At 35.7% G+C, this 25,996-nt stretch overlaps 1 protein-coding gene across 2 annotated transcripts in view; it reads left to right on the top strand.

The window, feature by feature from the left end:
* Window positions 1-25,996, top strand: part of LOC150084488 (RNA-binding protein 28) — a 141,483-nt gene that overhangs the window by 68,140 nt on the left and 47,347 nt on the right. For both annotated transcript variants that reach the window (XM_090375241.1, XM_090375240.1), the window contains 3 exons: window positions 277-555; window positions 12,587-12,852; window positions 23,053-23,253. In XM_090375241.1, coding sequence (XP_090231367.1) covers window positions 277-555; window positions 12,587-12,852; window positions 23,053-23,253 — 746 coding nt within the window. The remainder of the gene's footprint in view (window positions 1-276; window positions 556-12,586; window positions 12,853-23,052; window positions 23,254-25,996) is intronic.

Here is a 25,996-nt window from a genome sequence, read left to right as displayed (position 1 = left end):
AATACTATTTAGTCTGTTTACATTCCTCCTTTTTAAAGAAAGTTCCATGAAATAAGATTCAGTTCATAAAAATATTCTTGAGGGAGAAGCACAGCTTCTACAAAGCTACAGACTTTTCAAATATTGCTCATATGTGCAGCCTTAGTTTAATACTTTTGAATGTTACTGTATAATGTTAATATATTGTTTAGTAATAAATAACTAATGGTTTCTGCAGCGGAATGGATATTTTAATCTGTTTTGGGAATATTTCTTGTTAAACATGTTTATTTTTAGGTCGTACAATAGCAGTGGACTTTGCAGTTTCAAAAACTAAATATGAAGCTTTAACAATATCTAACAAACAGGAAAATGAAATAAATCAAAATAATAATAAGGCAGAATCAGATGAAGAAAAAGAAAAAGATAATACTGAATCAGATGAAGAAAAAGAAAAAGATAATACTGAATCAGATGAAGAAAAATATAATAATATAGTAGTTGAGCAGAAGAGAAAATTGGAACTAAAAAGTGATTCTTGTAATACACGAGAACTGAAAATTGATGAGAATCAAGGTGAATAGCATTCATTTAATTCTTTTATTTCATATTTAATTATTCTTAATATATTTTATTTATATATACTTTGTATTATAATTATACTTGCCAGCATTGAGATATTATTGCAAAATATTTACCTTCTTTTCTCATTTTCCCTAGTTATTATTATTTTTTTTGTGTTCATGTTGTTTTTAATGTTCTTACTATATTAATTAATTTATTCTAGCTTATTTATTCTTTTAACTGAATTAATTTTGTTAAAAGTTTATGAACTTACATTGAAATACAGCTAGGCCTCGCATAACGCGAGTTTGATTAACACGATATTCAGTTAACGCTATTTGAAAAATGATACCACTTTTCACTTTACACGATGCAAATTTCCAGTTAAACCGATCTGTTTTTTTTTATGCGATAGTTGAAAAAGATTTTAATCGCGCATTAAGCTTACCGCGAGTCGTACGGTCAATAAACAGACGTTTGCCTGCTGCCTGCCTCGGTGTGTTCCATCAACCATCGGAAGAAGACGTGTTTGTCTCCTGCTAATAAAGTCAATGCAGACTTGCATTTAAAAATTCAAATTTTTAAATGAGCCAGATGAAAATGTTACCGCGAAGGAGATAACGGTAAAAGAATTAGATGAAATCTTTCGTATCGCATATAACCTGAAACAAAAGGTTTGATGTTCTCTGCGATATTTATTTTGCCAGGGCCCAGAGAAGATTGTTGTTTTCTCTGGGCCCTGGAGAAGACAACTCTTTTCATCAATCACCGGAAATTGATTGATGAAAAGAGAAAGTCAACACTGTTCAAATATTTCCGCAACAGTAATTTCTTCATTGTGTATTTTATGTCAGAGGTTCCCAAAGTTTCTCGGTTCACGGCGCCTTTAATGTCTCAGTAATTTTTTCAAGGCGCACCCAGACCAAAAGAAATACCTAACAGTTTTGTTTAGTAGTTAGGTCCAAACAACTTAATAAGAAATGCTGAAACTGTGAACTACCTCGAGCTAGTAGTTCGCGCGGTGTCCAACAGATTTCGAGTATTGCTGTGTTTCCCTCGAAAATTTAAAATATTCCGCAGCACACAGTTTAAGAACCGCTGTTTTATGCAATAAACATTTAATTCCATAATTAGTTTCATTATCTTTTACATTGTATACAGTTAAAAAGTTATTTAAAAGGTATTTTTAAAATTCTTTATGGACGTTCCAGATGGTCGAGGACCAATTATAATTTTTCCTATTGGTTATGATATTCGATTAACACGTTTCCGTTTTGCGCGATGCGCTCACGGGACGAATTAATCGCGTTAATCGAGGCCCGCCTGTATTGTGTAAAACGGCACTTTAAAAAACTGTGATTTACTGTTAAAATTATTATTATATTAATTACCGCTCTTATACCATGTGAAATTAATAATCTAATTTATTAAGCTATTCTTCTAAATTACTATATACAGTGGATTCCGGTTATTTGGGCCACCGGTTAATCGGGGCAGCCGTTTATTTGGGACAAATCTTAAAAAACAGAACCCAATCAAGAAAATAGCCAGGGTTTACTTCGCCTAATTGGGAGAAAATGCCGTTTAATCGGGGCAGGAGACTGCGGCACTGAAGATTACCCTATGATTGTCTCCAACAGTACCACATAGTTCGGTCGGATTTCTGGAGGTCAAAACAATTAGCAGTCACCTGTTTATTGGGCTTTTCTGTTAGTGCAATCTATCATAAACGGATAGTAAACTCGATCTTATTGAATTTGCGATAATACCGACAGCTGGAATTCTGTGGGTTATTATGGTAAAATGTGTTTACACTTCCATGGAATCTCAATCATATAAAAAAATTAATTTTCAGATCCTATTTTTAAAGCTTTGTAACTCGTTACTCCATTCTCATTTGTGCATATTGTGTTACTTGCAATTTGTGTGTGCCATGTTCTTTGTTACTGATTGCTTATCTTTTTACTATTTTAAATTTTACCCCCTCCCCCGCCGCACCCACAAATGTCAGTGAACAGAAATGTCGCCATGTCAACTAGTTTAGTTAGTATGTACATATTACAGTACGTATTAATTATTCCAATTATCACGTATATTCTTCTGAATTTCACGTATCATTTAATTTTTTAATTGGTAAGTTAATGAAGGGTAAATTGTGCTTAATATCTCTTTACTTTTATAGCCTGTGGATAATATTCCTCCTATTTTCGCTAATTAGAATCGCTGTTTAATAGAATTAAAATTCAATTCACAAACGTGATCACAATGACCGGCGCTTACTACACATTGTATAGTGAACGGTACTTTACTATGGTGAGTTCGTCGTAACGTGATTTGATTGTACAGTGAACTAATTGTAAAGGGGGGGGGTACATTGTATTTTTAACTATTTACGTGAAACTTCGGATAATTGGGGCAGCCGCTTAATCGGGCCAAAATGCACTTGTCCCGATGTGTCCCAAATAAACGGAATCGACCGTATTAAGGTAACGTTTCGGGTGTCTTACCAATATCGATCATCAGACCATGCTGCTGACAGAAACCTGATGTGCATACCCATATGAATTACTGTTGAATTGTAACTTGAAATGTTTTGTATTTTTGTGTATTCATCCTATATTTGAAGTAATGGTTTAACAAAACTGAAAAATCCCCCCCCCGCCAACATTTGAGATTGAGAAATTATAAGTTATATACATTTCTGTCAGCTTTGTTATTCTCATGCTGTAATCAGCTTATTATGCAATAAATATCGATTTACACTGAGATTTTATTTTCTGAGTGGTTAAATTAAGAATTCTGCTGCTAGTTTTTGAACTATGCAAGTTAAGGTTTTTTTTTTTTTTTTTTTTTTTTTATGAAAACCTCTAACATAAGAGGTAATTAGAACCTATAGTACTCAGTACCATGCTTGGGTTGGAGGTTGAGAAGATGAGAGAAGATATTTGTTGACATTAGATTTGAACTTCAGTAGACTGTAATTTTCAGGAAATATGTATGATGGAAGGTCGTTCCAGAAAACGGCAGTTGAATGAATAAACGAGGAAGATTAACAGTTCATTCTGTGAGTTTGAAGTTGGACTGTAAATGGATGTTGACTGGTGGCAGCACGTGTTCGGACTGTTTTGAAAGAGAGAGTGGGAATTATAGAAGCCAATTCAGAAGAACAGTGCCCATGGAAGTATCTGTAGAAAAGGCATGCAGCAGAAACAGTACGTCTATAAGATAGCAGGTGGAGAGACTCTGTTAGAGAGGAGTCATTAATTAACCTAACTACCCTCTTCTGAATGGAATCTAGAAGCCTGAGAGAGGTTTTGGGAGCACCGCCCCAGATGTGGGAACTATCTTCCATGGTAGTGCAGATTTGCTTTTTGTACAGAGTGAACAGCTGTTTGGAAGAAAAGTAACGCCAAGAGTGAAAGAGAAACCCAAGTTTTTTAGATGCAGAGGAAGCAATATTTGTAATGTGCTTGTGCTAAGAGAGATTAGAAGTCAGGGTAATCCCCAAAAGAGATATATCATTTTGCCTAGCAATTGGAGTGTCACCAAAGAGAAGCACAGGAGCAGAAGAATCCTTTTTGCAAGATATAACACAAGACTGAATTTTAGAAGGATTGAAATCAACTAAGTAAATGGGATTTGGCAGACTAAAAAAGTAAATGGGATTTGGCAGACTGCAAGTGGAAATGGACATCGTTGAGAATAGAATTGAGACCACGTATATTTGTGAAATGGGCTAGGAAGTGTTTGGGAGGTGTAGATCTTTTCGCAGAGAAGCTTACTCTATTAGTTTGACAATTCATGGTGTATGCAATAGTAAGAAAAAGTGGGGGTACCCCACACACTTTTTCTTACTGCCGTATGAAGTAATGAAATTTTTGGATTTGGTAAGAATATACCCAGATCCATGACATAACGTAGCCTCAACAATGTCCCCCGCATACACACTACTCGGACTCTCTCCAATCGCTATCTGGCAGAGTAGAGGTAGCAAGATTAAACACTAGCTGATCTGGAAGCCTCCTAAAAAGTTACCAATAGGTTCGGTCTGGTGTACTGATTACTGGCTGGCCTGCGAACACCGTTTTAAAGTTGTAACCTCGAAATGTAAGGAAGATTGGATCTCGCCTTGATGTTTATCATAACCTCAAAAGTCATCAGTCATACTGCATGATGGAAGAGATGGAGAAGGTTTGACCGGAACTTAGCTGTGGAGACTAAACATAGGTTCCACCCCTTCAAGCCTCCAATGAGCAAAGTGGTGATATAGCACCGGTTGATGAGAGTCATCTACCATCTAGTATTGCCTGGTAACACAGACGGGCAGCATTCCTCCATGTGGTGTGGGCGCCACGCCTCGACCCCTGCTTACATTGGTTCACACCTGGGTGGTCACCCACAGTGTGGTTGTGCATGGAGATTATACCCAGGATTACTAACAGTCCCACCATCGTGAAGGTGCAAGCAGAGGATTTGGCTGTCACACACCGTCCGGACTTTGCCGGAATTAGGTCCACTTGACTTGAATGTCACCCGAATATCAGTTCCATCAGCGTTTGTGACTCCCAGGTAGCAAGTACAGCTTTTCTGGCATATCTGAGAGAATGTCTGTGACAACCTCAAGGACTGTGTATATTTGTGAAATGAACTAGAAGTGTTTGTGAGGTTTAGATCTTTTTGCAGATAAGCTTACTGTATTAGTTTGACAATTCATGGTGTATTCAATAGTAAGAAAAAGTGGGGGGGCATGCTGTATGAAGTAAGGAAATTTTTGAATATGGCATACACATGGTAAGAATATACCCAGATCCTTGACATAATGTGGTCTCGACAATGTCCCCGCCTACACACTGCTCCGACTCCCTCCAGTCACTATCTGGCAGAGTAGAGGTAGCAAGATCATATACTAGCTGATCCGGAAGCCTCCTAAAGGGGTACCAATAGGTTCGGTCCGGTGTACTAACTAGCGGCCGGCCTGAGAACACCTTTTTAGAGCTGTACCCTCAATGTTAGGAGGATTGGATCTCACCATGATGTTCATCATAACCTCAAAAGTCATCGGTCATACTGCATGATGGAAGAGATGGGGAAGGGTTGACCAGAACTTAGCTCTGGAGACTAAACATGGGTTCCACCACTTCAAGCCTCCAATAAGGAAACTGGTGGTATTGCACCAGTTGATGAGAGTCATTTACCACCTTAAATTAACTTGTATAGTTCAAGATAATTACTCAAACAGTGAATTTGGAAGAAAAAAAAAGTAAACCATGAAAGCTAAGATCTCAGCTTTTTTCCCCTCCTTCCCCAGTAGTGAAACTTAACTAAATCGATAAACTTTCTTTCAAACTAAGAATTTTTATGACTCCCAGAGAACCAAGTTTTAAGCTATCTGTCATATCTTCTCATTTATAATCTTTTTCTCCCTCTTCAGAATTCAAAATTCTCTTTTGTGTTTCTTACTGTCCACAATTTTTGTAACACAAAATAGAATTTGCCAGTTGCAGCAGGCTGAAGGCAAGTAGGCAGAGTTGCAAACTATCAATTTGGTTGGAACATTTCTGATAATAGGGTGTTTCTTCTGGTTTTCCAATAAGTTCAGTTTTCTTCAAGTTTTTAGTCATGTAAACTTGTTTTATTTTTCAAATACACAAATATGTTTATTTTTTAAAGTTATGTACCTACTGAATTTAGTGATGTGTGTTTGAAAGCTGATGTGCAACTATTGGTTGTGGTGGATATTCAGTAAGTTGAAGCAGTTTGCACAGGGTAAGATTTCTCAAAATGAAGGATAGAACTTAATGTGCTGTTATCAGCAAAAATATAATTAAGATCGTAACAGCGATCAGCTCAATATGTCCTATTAAAGTTATTATAAAAAAACTGAGGAAACCTCACGTAGGACCAGAATTCTTTCAACCTTCACAGTCGAAGGATTATGTGATTATACGAATAAATGTCCCATATTTAATATTAGATAAACTCAGTTACAAAGTCTACATTAAAATTATATAAATAGATACATGTTAAAATATTGTCATGTATTCAATTCTCATCCCCAACATAACCACCAAGAAAGGCCAGGGAAGCCGACAGCCATCAACACCCCAAAAACCCAACCAGTGACGTATGCCAACATGAGAACTGAAAACAATTGTTGAATTAATTCTTAATAAATGCACATCGAATTAAAATATCTAAAAACATAAAAGTGTCTTAAGTAAAAGTGTTTAGACACTTTTTAAGGAATTTAGAAGACAGAGAGCCAGTAGCGGTCAGAAACTGGCTGACCAGTTCCAAAAAAGATATAGCAGTCCATAAGATGGAGCTTATTCAGAAGGCCTTTATGCTACACATGGTCAAAAACTTTGAAAATATCAAGAGCAAGCAAGTAGTTGCTGAAGTTTTCCATCAAAAATATATCAGTATATCTTTATTTTTATTAAGGATCAAACATAACCATATGGTTGTAACAAAGATGCAAGTATAGATGGGCAGAAGTTGTGGTCAGTAGCTTTGGCAAGAGATCAGAAGGCTTGGCCTGAACAAGAAGCAAATATTATACTCTTTTTATTCAAAATTGAGTTGGGATGGATTGATAATTGTTTTACAATTGATTTGATCTTTAGCATAAGCAGAAATGAAGCAGGGCATTTGGATACAAGATAATTCTGATATGCTACATTTTTATCTTTAACTTTATCTAAAGTGAATTTATTGAAAAATTAAAGAATTGAATAGAGGATAAGATTTCAGGGTGGAATGCAAAATAAAGGATTTTTAAAGAAATAAAATTTTATTTTAATATTTAAAAACTTTAATTGGATAAAATAACAACACAAAAATATTTGGATCTGAAGAATTAGAACAATAATCCAACCAAACAAAAGAGAATTAAAAAAGCGGTGCATCATTGAAGAGGAGACCATCCCAAGTTGTGATCTGAGGTATCTAGAGAACTACTAATATTAACTGTGTACTTTGATGGGTTATCAATTAGGAAAAGATTGAGTGTGTTTATAGAATTGAAAGGTTGATAGAGATGATAGATGAACTTGGCAAAAGGGGAAGTAATGAGATTTTTAAGCCAGAGGAGATTCCTGATTAGGAGGTCCCTGACAAGGAATATCAAAGTGTACATATGCACCTTGGAATGAAATGAATCTTAGTGCAAATAATTAGGGCAGCTGAGTTGAATGGTGGTAGAGGAAATTGATAATTGAAATTCTGTCAAAAAAAAAAAAAGTGAGACTTGGCAGAGTAGATAGAACTGGATACCATTGTGAATAGAACTGAGACCATGTATATTTGCGAAATGAATATGGAAGTTTTTTGCTCTATTTGTTTGTGAAGTATTGAGTACATAAAGTAAAAAGTAGAGGTGGGGGAACATGTCATATGAATTTGAAGGGTTATTGATGAGGAAAAGATTGAGAGTGTTTGTAGAATTGAAAGGTTGACCGAGATGATAGACACAACAAGAGTATACCTGAGTATACTCTTGTTGTGTCTATCATCAAGGAATGATGTAAGGAATGACTCTTTGACATAATGTGGTCTCATCATGTCCTCCTGCCTACACACTACTCAGACTCCCTCCACTTACTAGCTGAATAGAGGTAGTAGGGTTGTACACTAGCTGATGACTGAGTATATCTTGGATACAGATGACTCCTAGGGAGTTACCATTGGGTTCAGTCCAGTAGACTTCATAGCAGCCGGCTTGAAAAAGCCAGTTTAGAGCTGTACCCTTAAAAATGAATGTTGGATCTTGTCATTAACCATATGACCACAAAATACACTATTCTGTCATGTCCAACTACATGATAAGATTGACTGTATTCAAAACAAAAAATGAGTGAAGTTGAACTCTTGGTTAGGACAACTAATACTGACATCATATGGCTAATGGAAATGCGGTATGCCCAGAAATAGAGAATGATGAGTTTCACTGTGGTGTGTACAATGCATTTAGGAAAGATAGGGAAGATAAATGGGATGGTAGGGTCATGCTTCTAATCAAAAAGCAGCCTGAGTGATAAAAGCTTTCACAGAAGTGATTATATGAGTCAATGCAGTTGCAAAACACTAGTTCTAAAAGTTACACACTTCTAGAACTAGTGTTTTGAGTTAGTTGGAAGCAAAGTTATAATGAGAGTGGGGGTAATCTACAAACCAAAAGATTATGAAAATTATGACAAGGGTGTTTACAGTCAAATGGAATAGGCAACAAGAATGTTTGCTCCTGATTTATTGGAGCAAGTGGGAGGGGAACCACCACAAGTATTAAAATTTTTAAACCCTCTAGATGATTGTTATTTTTATCAGTAAGTTAGTTATCAGTAAGTATTAGAGGCAGGAAAATTCTAGACCTTGATCATCACACACAAACCGACATCGTATGGCATCATCCTGTACTGCCCTATGACTGACAGTGGGCAGGAATCATTAGAAGGAGTGATCAGAGTTCTACGTTGGATGGTGAGCAGAGAGTAGTAGTAGTTGTTAGAGCCAAAGCAATTGACTTTAATTTCAAGGAAGGAGATTATGGTAGCTTGGGTGCTACCTGGCATTTATCAATCAGCACACAGTGTGATTACATTAGAATTCTGGTATGCCTTAAAAGCTTTGAATGCCATTAATGCCTTAAAAGCTTTTGGTCTTAGAAGCTATAAATCATTAAGAAAATGTAGAATGAGGAGAATAATGAGATGGATGGATGAATACAGAGCTGGCCAGTCTGATAGAGCAGAAAAAGATATCACGGGAAAGATACAGAGGAGAGAAGAGTATTCTCTCCTCTTTGTGAAAAGTATTGAAGCTCATAACAGCCTCGAGTTTTTATCTGGAGCTATAAGCCTTAGATAACCCGGCTGATGTTTAAGGTGAATTGAACAGATACTTTGCATTGATATATATATATATATATATATATATTTATAATTATTGATAAAAAAGTAAAGAAAGAAAGTTAAAACGACAATAACTGTAACTAATATGTAAATAATATTTGAGTCAATGCAGTTGCAAGCAATCATGCAATACACCCATAATGTCTATAATATTAAGGATAATATAAAGAACCATTAGAATAAGCAAATCAATCCAATAATAATACCATCAGGGACCTAATAACAGAGAACCTCTTGTCGTTTTTTGCCTTCATTCTGGGTGGTTGGCCCCAGTTCAAGTCATCTAGATTGTCGGTAAAAAGCGATAATAATTTTTTTTTTTTTTTTTTTTTTTTTGCGTTTTCAATGAGTGAACTTAACGGAATTTTATTTTGAGTTCGATCCACAGATTTAAAGCTTCTTCCATTTTTTCTAATTTAACATCACGAGTTACAGAGCAAATTTTTGAGGTAATTAGCGCGTTTTCACGGACACTACGGCGGATTTTTTCTTCCAATTTTTTGATTGATCGTACAGTTGACTCATTGATTTTATAATGTTTTGCCACTGAGGAGACACTCACCATTAGAAATTTTGTCTAATAACTCGATTTTATTTGCTAATATCATCACCTTCTTTGATCTTTTCACATTTCCCTTGTTATTGGTAGCCATATTTTTGTACAGGTTAGAAAGAACTTGTCCACAATAAAGTCACTTTCTTCCGTTAACACACTAGAAAAAGTCTGTTTTACATTGCAAAACAGTAGATTTATCACTTTTGTAAGCATATCAATTTATAAATTGATAAATTTATTCAAGTTATAAGCATATAAATTAAAAACAAATGACGAAACCTTCCATGACAAGCGCATAACACATACTGAACAAGGATTAGCGAGAAACATCCACGCTCGCGATTTTGTCACCCCTCTCCCCCCACCCATTGATTTTTTTTTTTTTTTTTTTGACCCGGAAAGATAATTTTAGCCACGCCTGTTTTTTTTATGACGGAAAATGTTCATGGCGCTTTAAAAATTCACATTTTTTTAGGTTTCATTTTATATTAAATCAGCGACCGCTAATAGCAGGGTTTTCTTTTTTTTTCTTTTTTTTTTTTTTATGTAAACCCCAAACACGAGAGGTGTTAGAACCTATAGTACTTACTACCGTGCTTGGGTTGGAGGTTGAGAAGATGAAAGAAGATATTTGTTGACATTGGACTTAAACTTCTGTAGACTAATTGTCAGGAAATACGTATGAAGGAAGGTTGTTCAGAAAACGGCAGTTGAATGAATAAATGAGGAAGATGAAAAGTTGGTTCTGTGAGTTTGAAGTTGGACAGTAAATGGATGTTGGCTGGTGGCGGCACATGTTCGGACTGTTTTAAAAGAGAGAGCAGGAATTATGGAAGCTAATTCAGAAGAACAGTGCCCATGAAAGTATCTATAGAAGAGGCATGCAGCAGAAACAGTACGTCTATGAGACAGCGAGTGCAGAGACTCTGTTAGAGATGAGTCAGTAATTAACCTGACAGCCCTCTTCTGAATGGAATCAAGAAGCCTGGAGAAGTTTTGGGGACGCCACCCCAGATGTGGGAACAATATTCCATGGCAGGGCGGATTTGCGATTTATACAGAGTGAGCAGCTGTTTAGAAGAAAAGTAACGCTGAGAGCGAAAGAGAAAACCAAGTTTTTTAGATGCAGAAGAAGCAGGGGTTTACTGTACTTTATATTTGATTTCCCACTTCAAGAAAAAGTTATTGAGAAAAATCAAACTATCATAATGTTTCTAGAAATCCATACAAAAAACAAAGGAAGAAAAATTTAAAACCAAGAATTATTAAAGGGTTAATGCTCTTCTTGTAAAACAATCAGATTGGTAGTTGGTAGGTGGTAGATGACTTTCATCAACCGGTGAAATACCACCACTTTGCTTATTGGAGGCTTGAAGTGGTGAAACCCATGTTTAGTCTCTAGAGCAAAGTCCCCCCCCCCCCCCCAATACTTCTCCTTCAACCCATGCACGGTACTAAGTACTATAGGTTTTGATACCTTTCATGTTTGGGGTTTTCATTAAAAAAAAAAAAAAAAAGTATAGATGCAGTACTGAAGCATTGATAAACTATGGAAAGCAACAGCAGTAACTGGGTATGCAGTGTATCAGAGTTCAAAAACAAATTAGGATGTTATATAATCACTTCCACTGCACACACGAACCACGATAAGAGTTTAGGCATGTGCAGTGGGAAAAAATTGATAACGTAAACAAAAGAACTGAATACAGTAATCATTGGTTTTTTTCTATGTATTAGTATACATCTGATCGGGGCTTCGTAAAAGTGATAACATTACCCATGATTGATAAGCTTTGTTTATTGTATATGGTATATAAATAGGCTATGTGGTGTGTACGAAAAAAAAAAGAATTGCCGGATTTCTGTTAGTCTGATTTTGATGAAATTTGGGATGGTTGACAGACAGACAGACCGATGGATGGACGTTGTGAAGATAATAGGCACACTTAAAGCACATTTGCTAAAGTGCCTAAAAGAGTTCAGATCTGTGTTTCTGATGAAGCTTTGGAAATGCAGTTGAAGCTAAGTCCACTGGTGCTGGGCCATTGTTATGAACAAAAATACATTTCAGAAGAGGGCTATGTTTGTAACATTGAGGATTTCTATTACATTTCTTGAAGCAATCATAGTCACTTAGTGTCTAACTGATAATGCAGTCAGAAATCTACAGATGATGAAATCATCGGAAGAGTAACACGTTTGAAAGCACACTGTTCTGGTTAACTAACAGTGCTGTTAACTAACCTGTAGCATAATATAAAATGTGTATGTTGCCGTTAAAATTTAATTTTTTTGTGCATTGTGGACTTGGGAAAACCCCTTGCTTTGTTTGATAAATCTGTTTTCCTCTTGTATTTTGCCAAGATATATTTTTTTGCAAAAGCTCAAGAAAATAACTTGCTTTTTTCCTGCTTACAGATACCCAAGCTCTAGCTTTTCGAAAGTTGGCAATTGTGGTTCATCTCAATGCTTTTGGAACAAATCTTATATATTTAAATGTTTACTTTTATTGAGAATTGTGAGGATACTAAAATGTTATTGCATGGATTTTTTTTTAATTAGTTTTATTATATTTCAGATAAACCTAAGGAAAACTATAGTAGTAACCACCAGAAAGTTTATTCAGATGATGTATGTGAAGGTAGGACAGTATTTATAAGAAATTTATCCTTTGATTCGTCTTCTGAAGACTTAAAAGAAGCTCTGTCAGAATTTGGACATATAACATATTGTGTATTATGTATTGATAAGCTTACTGAATATCCAAAAGGCACAGCTTTTGTTCAGTTTGCGAAGCAGCAAGATGCAGCAGCATGTATAGAGAAAAGCAGCATAAACTCTTCAGTAAGGATAATATTATATTGGCATTATTATTTAGAATTAGATTCAATATTTTGTTTTGTGTTTTAAATAAAAGAAAAAACATCATTTAATTTTTAACAAAGATGCTTGTAAACAAAAGTAAAATTGAAAATCTCAGAAAAATGCTGCCAAGCCTTTAGCATGCTTCTATGGAAAGATATTAGCAGCCTTTACATGAACAATCTTATGCACAGTTTTTGGTGATTTTATTTCAAGTTAAATTTAATATGTGATCAATAGTTTCTCTGTCCATTCTTAGGTAGTTTTTATAATCAATGGGATAACTCTTCCACAGCTTAATTAATGGCATATGCACAAAATGTTTTCTATACTGCTTAATATTAACTACACACTTTGGTATCTATTTTTTTTTTCTGTGTCTGATAGCACACTTAGAGCAATGCATGTGGTTGCTCAGCAGCAGTTTGTTCTTCTTGACATAATTTCAGTTTCAGTGCACACACACGGAGCTGCTAACTTGAAGACAAATACTCGATTATGAGCCAGATTAAGTTGGACACAGGAGTACAATTGCAAACAGTGGCGGCTAGTTCACTTTAAAACTCTGGAGTGTCATCAGGACTTTTCGAAACTTGATCGCTTGATGTGCTACTCAAGAGCATGGTAGAAATTACAGGTTTTGCGTTTAGATGCCCGTTCTTGAACGAAAGCGGGAGTCTCCACTTCTGTCGAGCATGCGCAAGGATTTGCTGCAGTTTGGTCACCATGCCCTTGAATGGCACAGTTTTAACTCATACTCAAACCTCAGGAAAGGTTGTTGCACAAGAGTATAGCTGCTCTTTAACTTGTGGGGGGGGTTTAAAATGTGTTGTGTATATATATATTATTTATATTATTTTAATTTATTCCCCTATTTAAACAACTCCCCTTTATAATACCTCCCCACTTGCGCATCTGACTATTCAACTTCACAGAAGACTTCAGGTTTTGGGGGGGAAACTTCTAGATGTATATTATTCCCTTTGGATGGGCTTGTGTCCAGTACAACAAATAATTACACAAATGTTATACATAAAAACAAGTTTATTATGTATATTATTTACAGTTAAATTATAACAAATCTCATTAAGAATAGAATTTCACTGTTTCAACACCAAGGTACTTACAACATATCCAGTCTCTTCCTATCTAACAGGCTCCTTTACAGACTTGACCCTTTTTTTTATCTCACCTTTCTCATTACGCATACACAGGTTAAATAGTTACACTCTTTATATGCTCACCTTATTTCTGCTCCTATTACAACACAATCAAATCATACCTCATAGGTGTCAATAACATTTTTTATCATTAAAGATAAATATATCATTGATCATATTACTTTTATGTACCATCATAACTACCAATTTATTCTTTATTTCCCTATTCCTCTTTCTTATATATTTCTTTAACCATTGTCAGTTACAGAACTTGATCACCAAAATACAATGTTACATTCAAACACACCTTTAAGGGTTGGCAATATACATAAATTTTACCTCCACACATTTAATATTTCTATTTTTACTACAATTCCTTCCGTTCACTTTCTCATCTACATTACTATCCTCCTTATTCCAAATTACTGCCTAAACCAACCATAATTGCCTTAGAGTAGATTTTACTCCTATTTGGTTCACCCATCTAATCTTATCTTTATCATTAAATTCCCCAATTAGCGCACTACAGTCCTTTCTCTAGCAGTTAACTTACAGTATTCTCAAATTAACTTTCACTTACTTAATTTCTATGGTCAGGTGTCTTCATAAGGGCCTTCTATCCTATCCTTATCCAGAGCTGCTATCTTCTGCTATCCAGGGCTATATCTTACAGCTTCCAGGGCATTATCATACGGCATTCGCAACTGCTACTCCGCTTTCAGGATCTGCTACTTTTCCTGTCAGGACGGCTACCTTTGCCTTTCAAGACTATATCAGGATATTATCGCCTTCCTCGGTGGACTGGGTGTTCTAAGGGAATCTTCTTCTCTCATTCTCACTGTTTGCAGAACTTCCTTTTACTACCCCTTTCCAGTTCATCTCCTAATTTCTCACTCACTACATTACTGATAACCCCACTTCGACTTTTTTCGTCGGCTATTTCTTCATCATCTTTCAAGCAACTCTTCCCGACTCACCCTTTCACTAGCACCGCTCAAAAAGATCTCCCCTCTCCTTCTCTTCCTTTTTCACTCTCTCCTCCTCTTGTGTCCATATCCATCCACAATTTTCTCCCGGAGTTTTCCACGCCTCCCCACAGTGTTTTCTTCCAATCACTCTTTCTTTTCCATTTTTCTCCTTTCATTTGTTGGAAAGCCTAGTTTAGCCTGCCCCGTAGCACGTGATTCTCTATATCCCTTTCTTTACAACCTGTTGACATCCGTTGTGTTCTTTGATGTCGGCCGAATACTTCAAAACAACTCTTTCTGTCTCATAACAGCTTGTCTCTATTGCACTCAAAAAAAACCACAAATCGTGACACTGGAGACCACCGCGTCTATTTTTAGAAACTAGTGTGTGCTTTTCCGAATACATTTCCGGTGTGTGACCCCTCATAAACCTTAAGTTGTTTTTGTAGCGCCGGACCCCCTGGTGGGTTTGCCATAGTGTCAGTTCCCTGTCTTAACGGAAGTAAAGCTAATGGCTCTGTTTTCGTTCCTACTACCTTTTAATTTTTATACCTCCTTCCAGAATAATTCTTATTTCTGAAACTGCAGATATTACCCATTTATCCTATTAATGGCAAGAATCAAGGGAAAACTAACTTTCAAAGTCTTAAAAAATATATTTTATTTTTTGTAAGATTTTCAAATCTTACAAACTGACCTGCATTCAAAACTGTGGGTTTGCATGCGAGCAAACCCTCACTGTTCCAGTCCCACTCCTCTGTGTGGTTAAGATCATCCATGTAAAGGCCTCTATTATGCAACCCAATGCTGTTTCATATTACATTTGAAAATCCATCCTGTACCACATATTTTTAAAATGGCAACCATCTGCATCCATGCTTGTTCAGCAGGAAATAATTCCATGTATATAAAACTAGATGAATCCTCAGGTAGTATCAGGTGTGAATTCACTGTGGAAAGAATAGTAAATGAATCCAAGGACAAAGAATCAGTTGACATTATATCCAATGGTAGTGTAGTTAAGAATCCAATTATGAAGTGATATAATTCCAGGGATATAAGTAACATGGTAACTTTAGATCCAAAGGTGGTGTAGTTAAGGATCCAATTATAGAAGAACAGGAAATAAGTCCATGTATATGAAAGAATTCCAAGGAAACAACAGTGATATGGAAGAGCAGGAAATAATTCCGCGTATATAAAACTAGATTAATCCACAAGTAGTATCAGGTGTGAATTCACTGCGGAAAGAATAGTAAATGAGTCCAAGGATAAAGAACCAGTTGCTATATCCAGTGGTAGTGTAGTTAAGAATCCAATTATGAAAGAACAGGTAACAAGTCTATGGACATGAAACAGTTCAATCTTAAGAAGGAACAAGAAGTAATTCTAAGGAACCAAAAATTTTGGATGTCTGTATACCTAATAGTTGATGTAGCTGAATAGTTGATGTATAAAGTGATTTATACAAAGTTTAGAAGTTTAGTGGTAAAGACCAAAGTCACTAAAATCTGAAGATTGTTATATAATTTTAGTAAAAAATCTAGAGATGGATCTTCAAAGGTGTAGTATGTTAACACATGCTTGAAAAATCCAGGACCCATAAAAAATATGCAAATTCTACATATAATGTAAACCGTATCTTAAAACAAATTATTAGAAGTCAGCAAAGGCTCAACATAGGCAGTAGATTATAAGTAATTTCATGAATGATAAAACAAATCCAATTGATACATGAGAAAAGTGAAAACGTAACAATAGAAAATAACAATAAAAATAACATAACAATAAACTAATCTGGTGGTTTGGGTACAAATTATATTTTTATGTATTTTGTTGGAAATATTGGAATGCCGGTTGGTAAGGTAGATGACATCAAAGTTAAATTTATTTCTTTTATCATATATGTCAATATTATATGGAGGTGAAGTATTGCTAAGAGTGTTATTGAGGTCAAGGAAGTTGGCTGTGTGATTAGTGGAGTTTTCTTTATTTAATTTAAGTTCACTAGGGTAAATAGCTTTGGCTATAGGTTCAAAGTTAGTATTTAAGACTAGGATGTCATCTACATATCTGAAAGCTAACAGGTTATAATTAGGATTATTTATGGTGTATAGTTCTTCATAATAATACAAGAAAAGGTTGGATACTAAGCTGGATATTTGGGAACCAATAGGAACACCAATAGTTTGTTTGTAGGTAAGTTTGCTATCGAAGATATAGTTTTTGAGTAAACAGAGGTTTACATAGTTGTTCCATGTATTTTCATTTATGTTTAATTTATCTTTGTATCCGTGACGAAGTTGTTTTTGCACAAATATCAGTAAATTATGTGGTATGGAGGTAAAAAGGTTGGTGAAATCAAATGTTTCTGTTTGTTATGGTAATATTAGATTTGAAGGTGTTGATGACAGCTAGGTTATTATTTATTACCCAAGTAGATGTGAGATTATTAAAAATAGTTTTTAGTAGTTTGAAAAAATGTTTGGTTGGAAGGTAGCAGCCACTGTTCTTTGAGCTGGTGATGAATCTGAAACCTACAGGTTGTATGCATATCACTATAGCATTAGCGTTATGCACATGATGCAAGAAAGCAAGCTTATACAGCATCAACCAAAAAAAAAATAATAATAAATAAATAAATAATAATAATGAAAAAGCCTTTCCATTTCACTGATCCATTCATTCTAAATGTATATCTAGTTCTGCCTTGAATTTATTTAAGCTATCAGCTTCCACAACAACAGATGGAAGTTTATTCCAGCAATCAACTACCCGCTGTCTAAAGTCCGACTTCCGCAAATCTATTCTACAACTGTCTTTCCTCAGTTTGAACCTATGCCCCCTCAGGTTTGTAATCTGAGCAAGAGGAAGAATCCCATCAGCATTGAGCCTGCTCAATCCATTCAAGGCCTTATATACCTCAATCAGATCACCTTGCAGGTGCCTACTCTCCAGGTACTGCAATTTGCAGAATTTAAGCCTTTGTTGGTAAGACTACCCCTTTGTTCCCCTCACCAATCTTGTTGCCCTTCTGTGTACTCGTTCTAGCAACTCTACATCCTTCCTAAAATGAGGCCTCCAGACCTGTACACAGTACTCTAGGTGTGGCCTTACCATTGCCTTGTACAAGGGGATAATCACCTCCCTGTCCATGCTAGCAAAATTCCTATATATCATTGACAAGACCTACTCTGGCAGCCTGTCTGCACTGCTCAGAAAACTGCGCAGTTACCCCCAGGTCTCTTTCATTCTCCACTACCCTGAGTGTAACGCCACATAGTTGGTACATTTCTCTGGGGTTACTGCTATCTGTGCAGTACTTTGCATTTGTCAAAGTTAAAACTTCAGTTGCCACTTCTCAGCCCATCTACCCAACTTTTCCAAATCCTGTTGCAGCAGCATACTGCCAATACTGTTATTAACAACCCTCCCATCCTTTGTATCATCTACAAACTTTGACATTAAGCTTGATATACCTTCATCAATATCATATGATAAATGTACAAAACAACAATGGGCCCAACACCGAACCCTGAGGGACACCACTAATAACAGTCTATGTAGAGCAGTGTCCATTTATTACCACTCTCTGTCTTCTCCCATTCAACCATCCTTTTATTCATTGTATCAACTTGCCCTTAATGCCATACTGGCCCAATTTGTACAGTAGTCTTCCATGTGCAACAGTATCAAAAGCCTTCCTGAAATCCAAGTATATGATATCAAAATTATTTCTTACATCCAGTTCCTTTGTGACCACATCATAGTATCCAGTCATATTGGTCAGACAATACTTCCCCTTGACAAACCCATGATGTTCTGAATTATTACTGCTGTCTTGTCTAGGTGATCCTGCAATTCTTCTTTATTCAGTGACTCCATTATTTTTCCTGGAACAGAAGTCAAGCTAACAAGTCTGTATTTACTTGTGTCACCCTTTGTGAATTGGAGATACATTTGTACACCTTCGGTCTGTGGGGACTTCCCCCGAATTCAATGATGCTCTCATAATTATGGCCAACGGTTTGCTTACTTCTTTTGCCACCTCCTTTAATACAACTGGTTAGATCCCATCTACTCCAGGTGCCTTTCTTATGTTTAACTTCATCAATTCCCCCCATCCCATTTTAATTCCTTTTAGGGCATCCACCCTGTTCTTCAAGCTCTCATAAATGCTCATTAGAACTATGAGTTCTAATTTCCTCATACTCTTTGCACAAAACACACACACACACACACACACAAAGACATCCCCCTTGGCTCTAACATGTCCTGTTCCAGATAGGTCTGCAAACAACACCCAAGTAATAAGGCTGTGATTCATAGGAGAATTACCCTTTCAGTTCTTCTCCAAACCAGCGCACTCCTGCTACTTTGAGCCCTTTACTCTTCTGCTGCATTCTGATGCATGATTTCCATTTAAATTGAATTTAATTTTAGAATACTGTAGTAAATTGATAAATACCTAAATGCATACGTATTGTGCTATCAAATTTATGTTATATGTATTATGCTGTCAAATTTACGTTATATGTATTATGCTATACAGTTACATTCACAGAGTTTTAAATTACTTATAGCCTTACTAGAAATAATATTTCTTAGCTAAAACAAAAAAATTTATGCATCTATGTGATTAGAAAATTTGCACAAACTTAGGTAAGTAAGTGACCTTTGAGCCACTTACTTACAGTAATTAAAACCCAACAATTCCATTATTGTGCAATTATACTACTAGTTATTTGATATGATATTTGAACCAAATCAACAATATAGAAGCTCTATGAATATCAAGTCACAAAATCTCAAATCCACAAAGTCTCAAACTCTCAAACCCACAAAATCTCCAGCTAAACCCAAAAATAAGCTAATGAAACATGATTATGACTATTAAAGGTATTTTTGAACACAATTTAATATGTTAATCAAATCAAAAATTAGCAAAAATCTCCAAAAAAAAACTTGTTTCCTAGAGCTCAAAATTCTTTTTCTGCAATGGTTGTAACCTTGAACCATGCAGCCAATTATTTGGCCACGTGGTCAATCAGTTTTTGAGATGAAATTTATTAAATTGCATATTACAAGTGCATATGTGTACACACACACACACGTCTCATAGTTAAATACATAAAATCTGTTAATTTGAACGTATTTGGAAGGGGCTATGTTAAATTTATGAAGTGGTTTAGCAGAGTGCAAGGTATAAAAGTTTAGGAACTATGAACTTAGCCTATATGTATAATAAAACCTTGTTAATTCAGAGTTGAAGGGATCAAAATACATTGGTTTTGATTTAAATGTGTTTGCAGTATATGTACAAGTCCAGCACATGTTGATATTAATTACTTGAGAGAAATTTATAGTCACTCTTATTAATTCCACACAACTAAGGTAAAACTTCACAATAATCAAACATATTTTTAAAGCTCTCTCTACCTACACTACCTACACTACTCTACCTATGAAACAAGTAGCAGTGCTGGAAGAGAGAAGTAGCACCCTTTTTTGCATACATTACAAGTATTAAACAGAAAATAATATCCCAAAATATGGATATTATTTTGTATTTGTGCATACTGTATTTGTATCTAACAGCTTCTTTACCTTAGCAATATAACAATATCTGGCTTTCTGTTAATTGAGCAGTTTCAAACCTGAAAGGCTGTATGGCAAAATTTCTTTAGTTTCGTATACATGAAGCTCCATCTTAATGCAAGTAGAAAGCATTATGAAGTTTTTTTAACAAATGAAATTGTTTTATTTTATTACTTCACTAAAGAAACACTTTGTTACCAGGAGTTTTGCTGGTAACACAATGCTTTTTTTTTTTTTTTCTCACAAAAAATTGATTTCAAATACTTAGCATTTCTTTTAGATGTTATGAAAAAATTTATAAAGCACATAGAGATCAACTATTAGGGAGAACTGTTTAAAATGCGAGTTATTGCAATATTTAAAACTCTTAGTAAAATTTTTCTATGTTAACATTTGCAGCCAACTCTCAGGAGACACTGGTCACTGTAGGGATGATGGCAGCAGTCGGACTTATTCTCTTTTTGGAAAAACTACACTTCCCACCTTTAAAATGACTAATCTTGTTTTAGTTACTTTAACTAATACCTAATACCAGTCTTTTTTTTATCAGTTTCTGCAATCTACTTGAACCTTTTCCCAGTTGTAGTAAAAACACAATGTTTCCACTTGGTAGTTACATCAGTCACCATTGATCTAGGGAAGTGATGATAAACCTTTTCTAGCCTGCATGTCAAAAATAAAATGAAGCAAAAAATATAATAATTTCCACTTGTCACATCAAAAAAGGCTCAGTAAAGGCTTATACCAAAAAAAGGCTTAGTAAACAATCATTATTAATAATATAAAAAAGTGACAATACTTGATAAAAGTAACAGTGGTCTACCCAGTTTTTTTTTTTTTTTTTTTTGTTTTTTATGTGAAAACATCTCGGCAGCACCTACTAAATTTTTCGGACTGAAGTAAAAATGTTTGGTAACGAAAATGTGAGACTGAAATGATGCAAATGACGCCACTTCCTAGATAACGCTAACTTGGTCACTAACATTGATTCGGTAGAGTAAGTAGCAGGCATGAGCATCGTTCATAACTTTTGGTTCTAGCTATTTGATTTTAAAAATTTAAACGGTTTGATTTCTTTTATTGTGTACTATCGAATAGTGAAAGGTGTTGAAAATAAAATCTCAAGTGTACATTTCCTAAGGATGTTTTCACATAAAATAAAACATCTTTTGTGCATACAGGGTACATACCACTGTGTGTGTGTGTGTTTTGATGCAGAGGAAGAAGTATTTGTGATATTCTCATGCAAAGGCTGACTAAAAGTCAGGGTAATCAACAATAAAAGTATCTCATCTTGTCTAGAAATCTGAATATTATAGAAGGTGAGCATGCGAGCAGTATACTTTTTTTGTTGTGAGAAATAATGTAGTACTAAGATTTAGAAGGATTATAGTGGACTAAGTTTTCTTGCCTCACTGGAGAATTATCTGGAGATTGGCAGTGGAGGAATTTGTCGTGGAATATTTGAAAAGCTAAAACTTTGTGCAAAGCAACGTTTCTCAAATTGGACAGTGAAATGTATTGTGCGAAATGTGTGAAATCAATGTTGTTTGTTTGTTTGTTTGTTTCGGAATTTATTGGGCGCATCGGCAACTATGGCCATAGTGCGCCAGAAATCAATGTGAAATGAATTGTGTGAAAGGAACGTGAAATGTATTGTCAGCAGAAGAGGAAAGGAATAAATTCTTATCCCTTGAAACTTGGGGAAGAAATAACACCTTATGCATGGCAGAATAAGAAAGCTTGAAAATACAGTGAAACAGGAGCAAGCTCTGTAATACAGATTTTGAGAACACGTGAAGAAATGGCACCATGACTTGGGGCTTTCTTGACTTCTAGATTTGCATGGAATTGTAAATATCCTCCTGTTTAGACAAAAGATGCAGCATTTGAACAAACACACAGATGCATGCAAACACAAACACACAAAATAGCTCACCTGTGATCAGATGGATTTAAATCAATTTAGCCTCATCATCAGGTATATTGTTACCCAGCTTTTGTTTTTTTTACAAAAACATAACAGAGTTGTAAACAGGAATAGTAAACATGACATAATAAATTCCATGTTTACTATTATTTCTTGAATATCCAGAATTGCTAGTTGTTGTTATTTGGTTTTTAGGAGCATTAGCAACTATGGCCATATCGCTCTGGGGATATGCAGTGGTCATTCCCTGACCTTTCTGCATCCTCCGTATTTGGTGGTCACGGTCTCGAACCCAGTCTAATCAAGAAGTGTGTGCTACGCACTGCCCACCTGGCTATGGAGGCACCCCAGAATTGCTAGTAAGGGCAGTGATCTTTTTAAGATGATCCCTTAAACTTCTGCAGGAGAAATATGAAATAGTTTAATCTTAAATTTAAATAAGTAAACTTGTGTTTGGAAGAATGTATACAAATCCTTTTTGTTACATTATAGTTATTTGAAATGGTATGATGATATATTTCTTTAGTCCAGTGGAATAGTCCTAGCTGGCCGAAACTTAATATTGACCTTGGCATTAAGCAAAGAAGAAATGGAAAAGAAAAGTAAAGAAAGGGACGTAAAAGGAAAAGATAACAGGAACCTCTACCTCCTTACAGAAGGCTTGGTTCGGCCTGGTTCAGAAGCAGCAAAAAGTGTATCTCAGTCTGATCTTTCAACACGATTGAAGGTATGCCTTTTAATTTAATTTTTTATTGAGTGTTTATATATTTTTTCATGTTCTTTGTTTTATTTAACACTGAAAAGTTGAATTCCATTTAACTTTTAAATACAAACCTGAATGACACCGAGTAATTTATTACTTAGTGCCTTCCTTGGACTTCTGACAGAATGATTCTGAGTGATCTTGTTGCACATGGAAGAGTACTGTACAAATTGGAGCAGTATGGCATTAAGGGCAGATTGTTGCTATGGATAAAGGGATGGTCGAGTAGGAGAAGACGGAGAGTGGTAATCAATGCTGCTCATTGATTATTACCTGACACTGCTCTTCATGGACTAATGTTATTAGTGGAGTTCCCCCAGGGTTCAGTGTTGGGACCATTGTTGTTTTCTGTATTTATTAATGATATTGATGAAGGTATATCAGGCATAATATCTAAGTTTGCAGACAATATGAAGCAGCAGGGTTGTTAAAGACAGTACGCTACTGCAACAGGATCTAGAAAAGTTGAGCAGATGGGCTGAGAGGTGGCAACTTAAGTTTAACATTGACAAATGTAAAGTACCGCATATGAGTAGCAGTAACCCCAGAGTAACATATTAACTGTGTGGTACTACGCTCAGGGTAGTAGTAGTAGAGAATGAAAAGGACCTGAGGGTAATTGTGTAGTGAAATATGAAGTTTTCTGAGTAGCTCATGGTGTCTTGTCAATGATATACTGGAATTTTTCTAGCAGGGATAAGGAGGTGATTATCTCCTTGTTTAAGGGAATGGTCAGGCCATACCTTGAGTACTGTATACAGGTCTGGAGGTCTCATTTTAGGAAGGATTTAAAGCCACTAGAACGAGTACAGAGAAGGGCAACAATATTAGTGAATGGAATAGAGGGTTGCTCTTATGAAGAAAGGCTTAAGTTTTGCAAATTACAGTGTCTGGAGACTAGACACCTGTGAAGTAATCTGATAGAGGTGTATAAGGCCTTGAATGGTTTGAGCAAGCTCAATGCTGATGGAATTTTTCCTCTTGCCCAAATTAATCACCTGAGGGGACATAAATTCAAATTGAGGGAAGACAGTTGTAGAATGGATGTGCAGAAATTTGCCTTTAGCCAGTGGGTGGTTGATTCCTGGAACAAACTTCCATCTATCGTTGTAGAAATTGATGTCTTAAATAAATTCAAGGCAGAATTAGACAAACATTTGGTGGGAATGGATGGGTGAAATGGGAAGGAGGTGTTTTTTTTTTTTTTTTTTGGCTGATGCTGTATAATCTTGCTTTCTTGCATCATATGCCTATGCTAATGCCAAGAAAATTCCAGGTCCTGATTGCACATCTCCACTTATTCCCAAACCCTGTACTCCTCAGCTTGCTCCTGTTTTGTGTCATCTCGGCGTAAAATTGCTTATATTAAACTATTTCCTAAAGAGTGAAAAATCCCTCTCTTAGTCCATTGCATTTACTTTTTTTATTTACAAAGTAATGGAGTAATCCTTGAACTACCAGCTTTTATACTACCTCAGAACCTTCCATCTGAACAACAAATAACAATATGAATTCCATCTGTGTCAATCATATAGTGGTATATTGTGCAATGTTACTCACCTTTATATGATTAGATGGAAAAATATGGTGAAAATCAATCAGTTGATCTTGACATTTCTAACTTCTGATTGTGTCTCCTTTTAAGCAAATTCTATCTTGTGGACTGTTTTTTTTTTTTTAATGTTGACTGTTTTTTTTTTTTTTTTTGCTGTTCAAAATTAATTTTTTTTTCTCTTAACTTCTGAACTAATGCTGGTGTTCCCCAAGATTAAGTTCTTTCTCCCACTCATTTTTGCTTATATATTAATGACCTACTGACTCGAAATCCTATTCGTGGTTTTGCTGGTTATAGCATGTTGCATTCCATCTCGAAGAGTGAGTAAACTCCTTGCTGTTGTCGTTGTAGTAGGACTTTCAGAGTAGTAGCATCAGCGTTTTAGGAACATCAGAGGCCATATTGCTGTGTATATTGTCTGTAAATTGTGTGTTCTGAAGTCAATTTTCTGTTTGCTAGATGAAATACCCGAGTTTTCGGAAAAAAAATTATGTTACCCCTGTCTGAGACAGACAGACAGACTGATTCAGACACTGTGAAAAAGGCCCATAAAAATTCCTTCCCTCATCGACGGGACTAAAATTCAGGTCTTTTCCTTCTGGTGCAGGGAGGATGGTGATCCTTCCAACTGTACTACCCACGAGGGTGAAAAACTCCTTACGCAAATGTTTTCAGCTTCTTGAATATCCACCACAAATTCCTTAAATGCCAATCTCCAAGTAATTCTCCATTGTGGCAAAGAAAACTTAGTCCTTCTTTTCCTCCTTCAATTCTTCTAAACTCAATCCTGTTTTATTTCTCATAGGAGTATTACACCTGTGGTCATCTTTGATAATGCTGTTTGTGGATAATGCTATTTGATGTTTGTGGAGTTGCCCTCTGAATCACAGCATTTTAAATTGCACTGCTTGCTTGATGTTTTAAATTGCACTGCTTGCTTGATGGGGGGGGTAGTTGCCCTCTGAATCACAGCATTTTAAATTGCACTGCTTGCTTGATGTTTGTGGAGTTGCCCTCTGAATCACAGCATTTTAAATTGCACTGCTTGCTTGATGTTTGTGGAGCAATCAGGTATGGAACATGATATTGCCAAGGGGAATGTCTTTGTGTGTGTGTGCATGATGTAAAGAGTGTGAGGAAATCAGGCGACAA

This window comes from Mastigoproctus giganteus, chromosome 6, assembly GCF_048544385.1.
Source record: "Mastigoproctus giganteus isolate SK-2022 chromosome 6, ASM4854438v1, whole genome shotgun sequence".
NCBI classification, from domain to species: Eukaryota; Metazoa; Arthropoda; class Arachnida; order Uropygi; family Thelyphonidae; genus Mastigoproctus; species Mastigoproctus giganteus.
The sequence above is the reverse complement of the archived record's forward strand: the minus strand, read 5'-3'. Positions and strand labels throughout refer to the sequence as shown.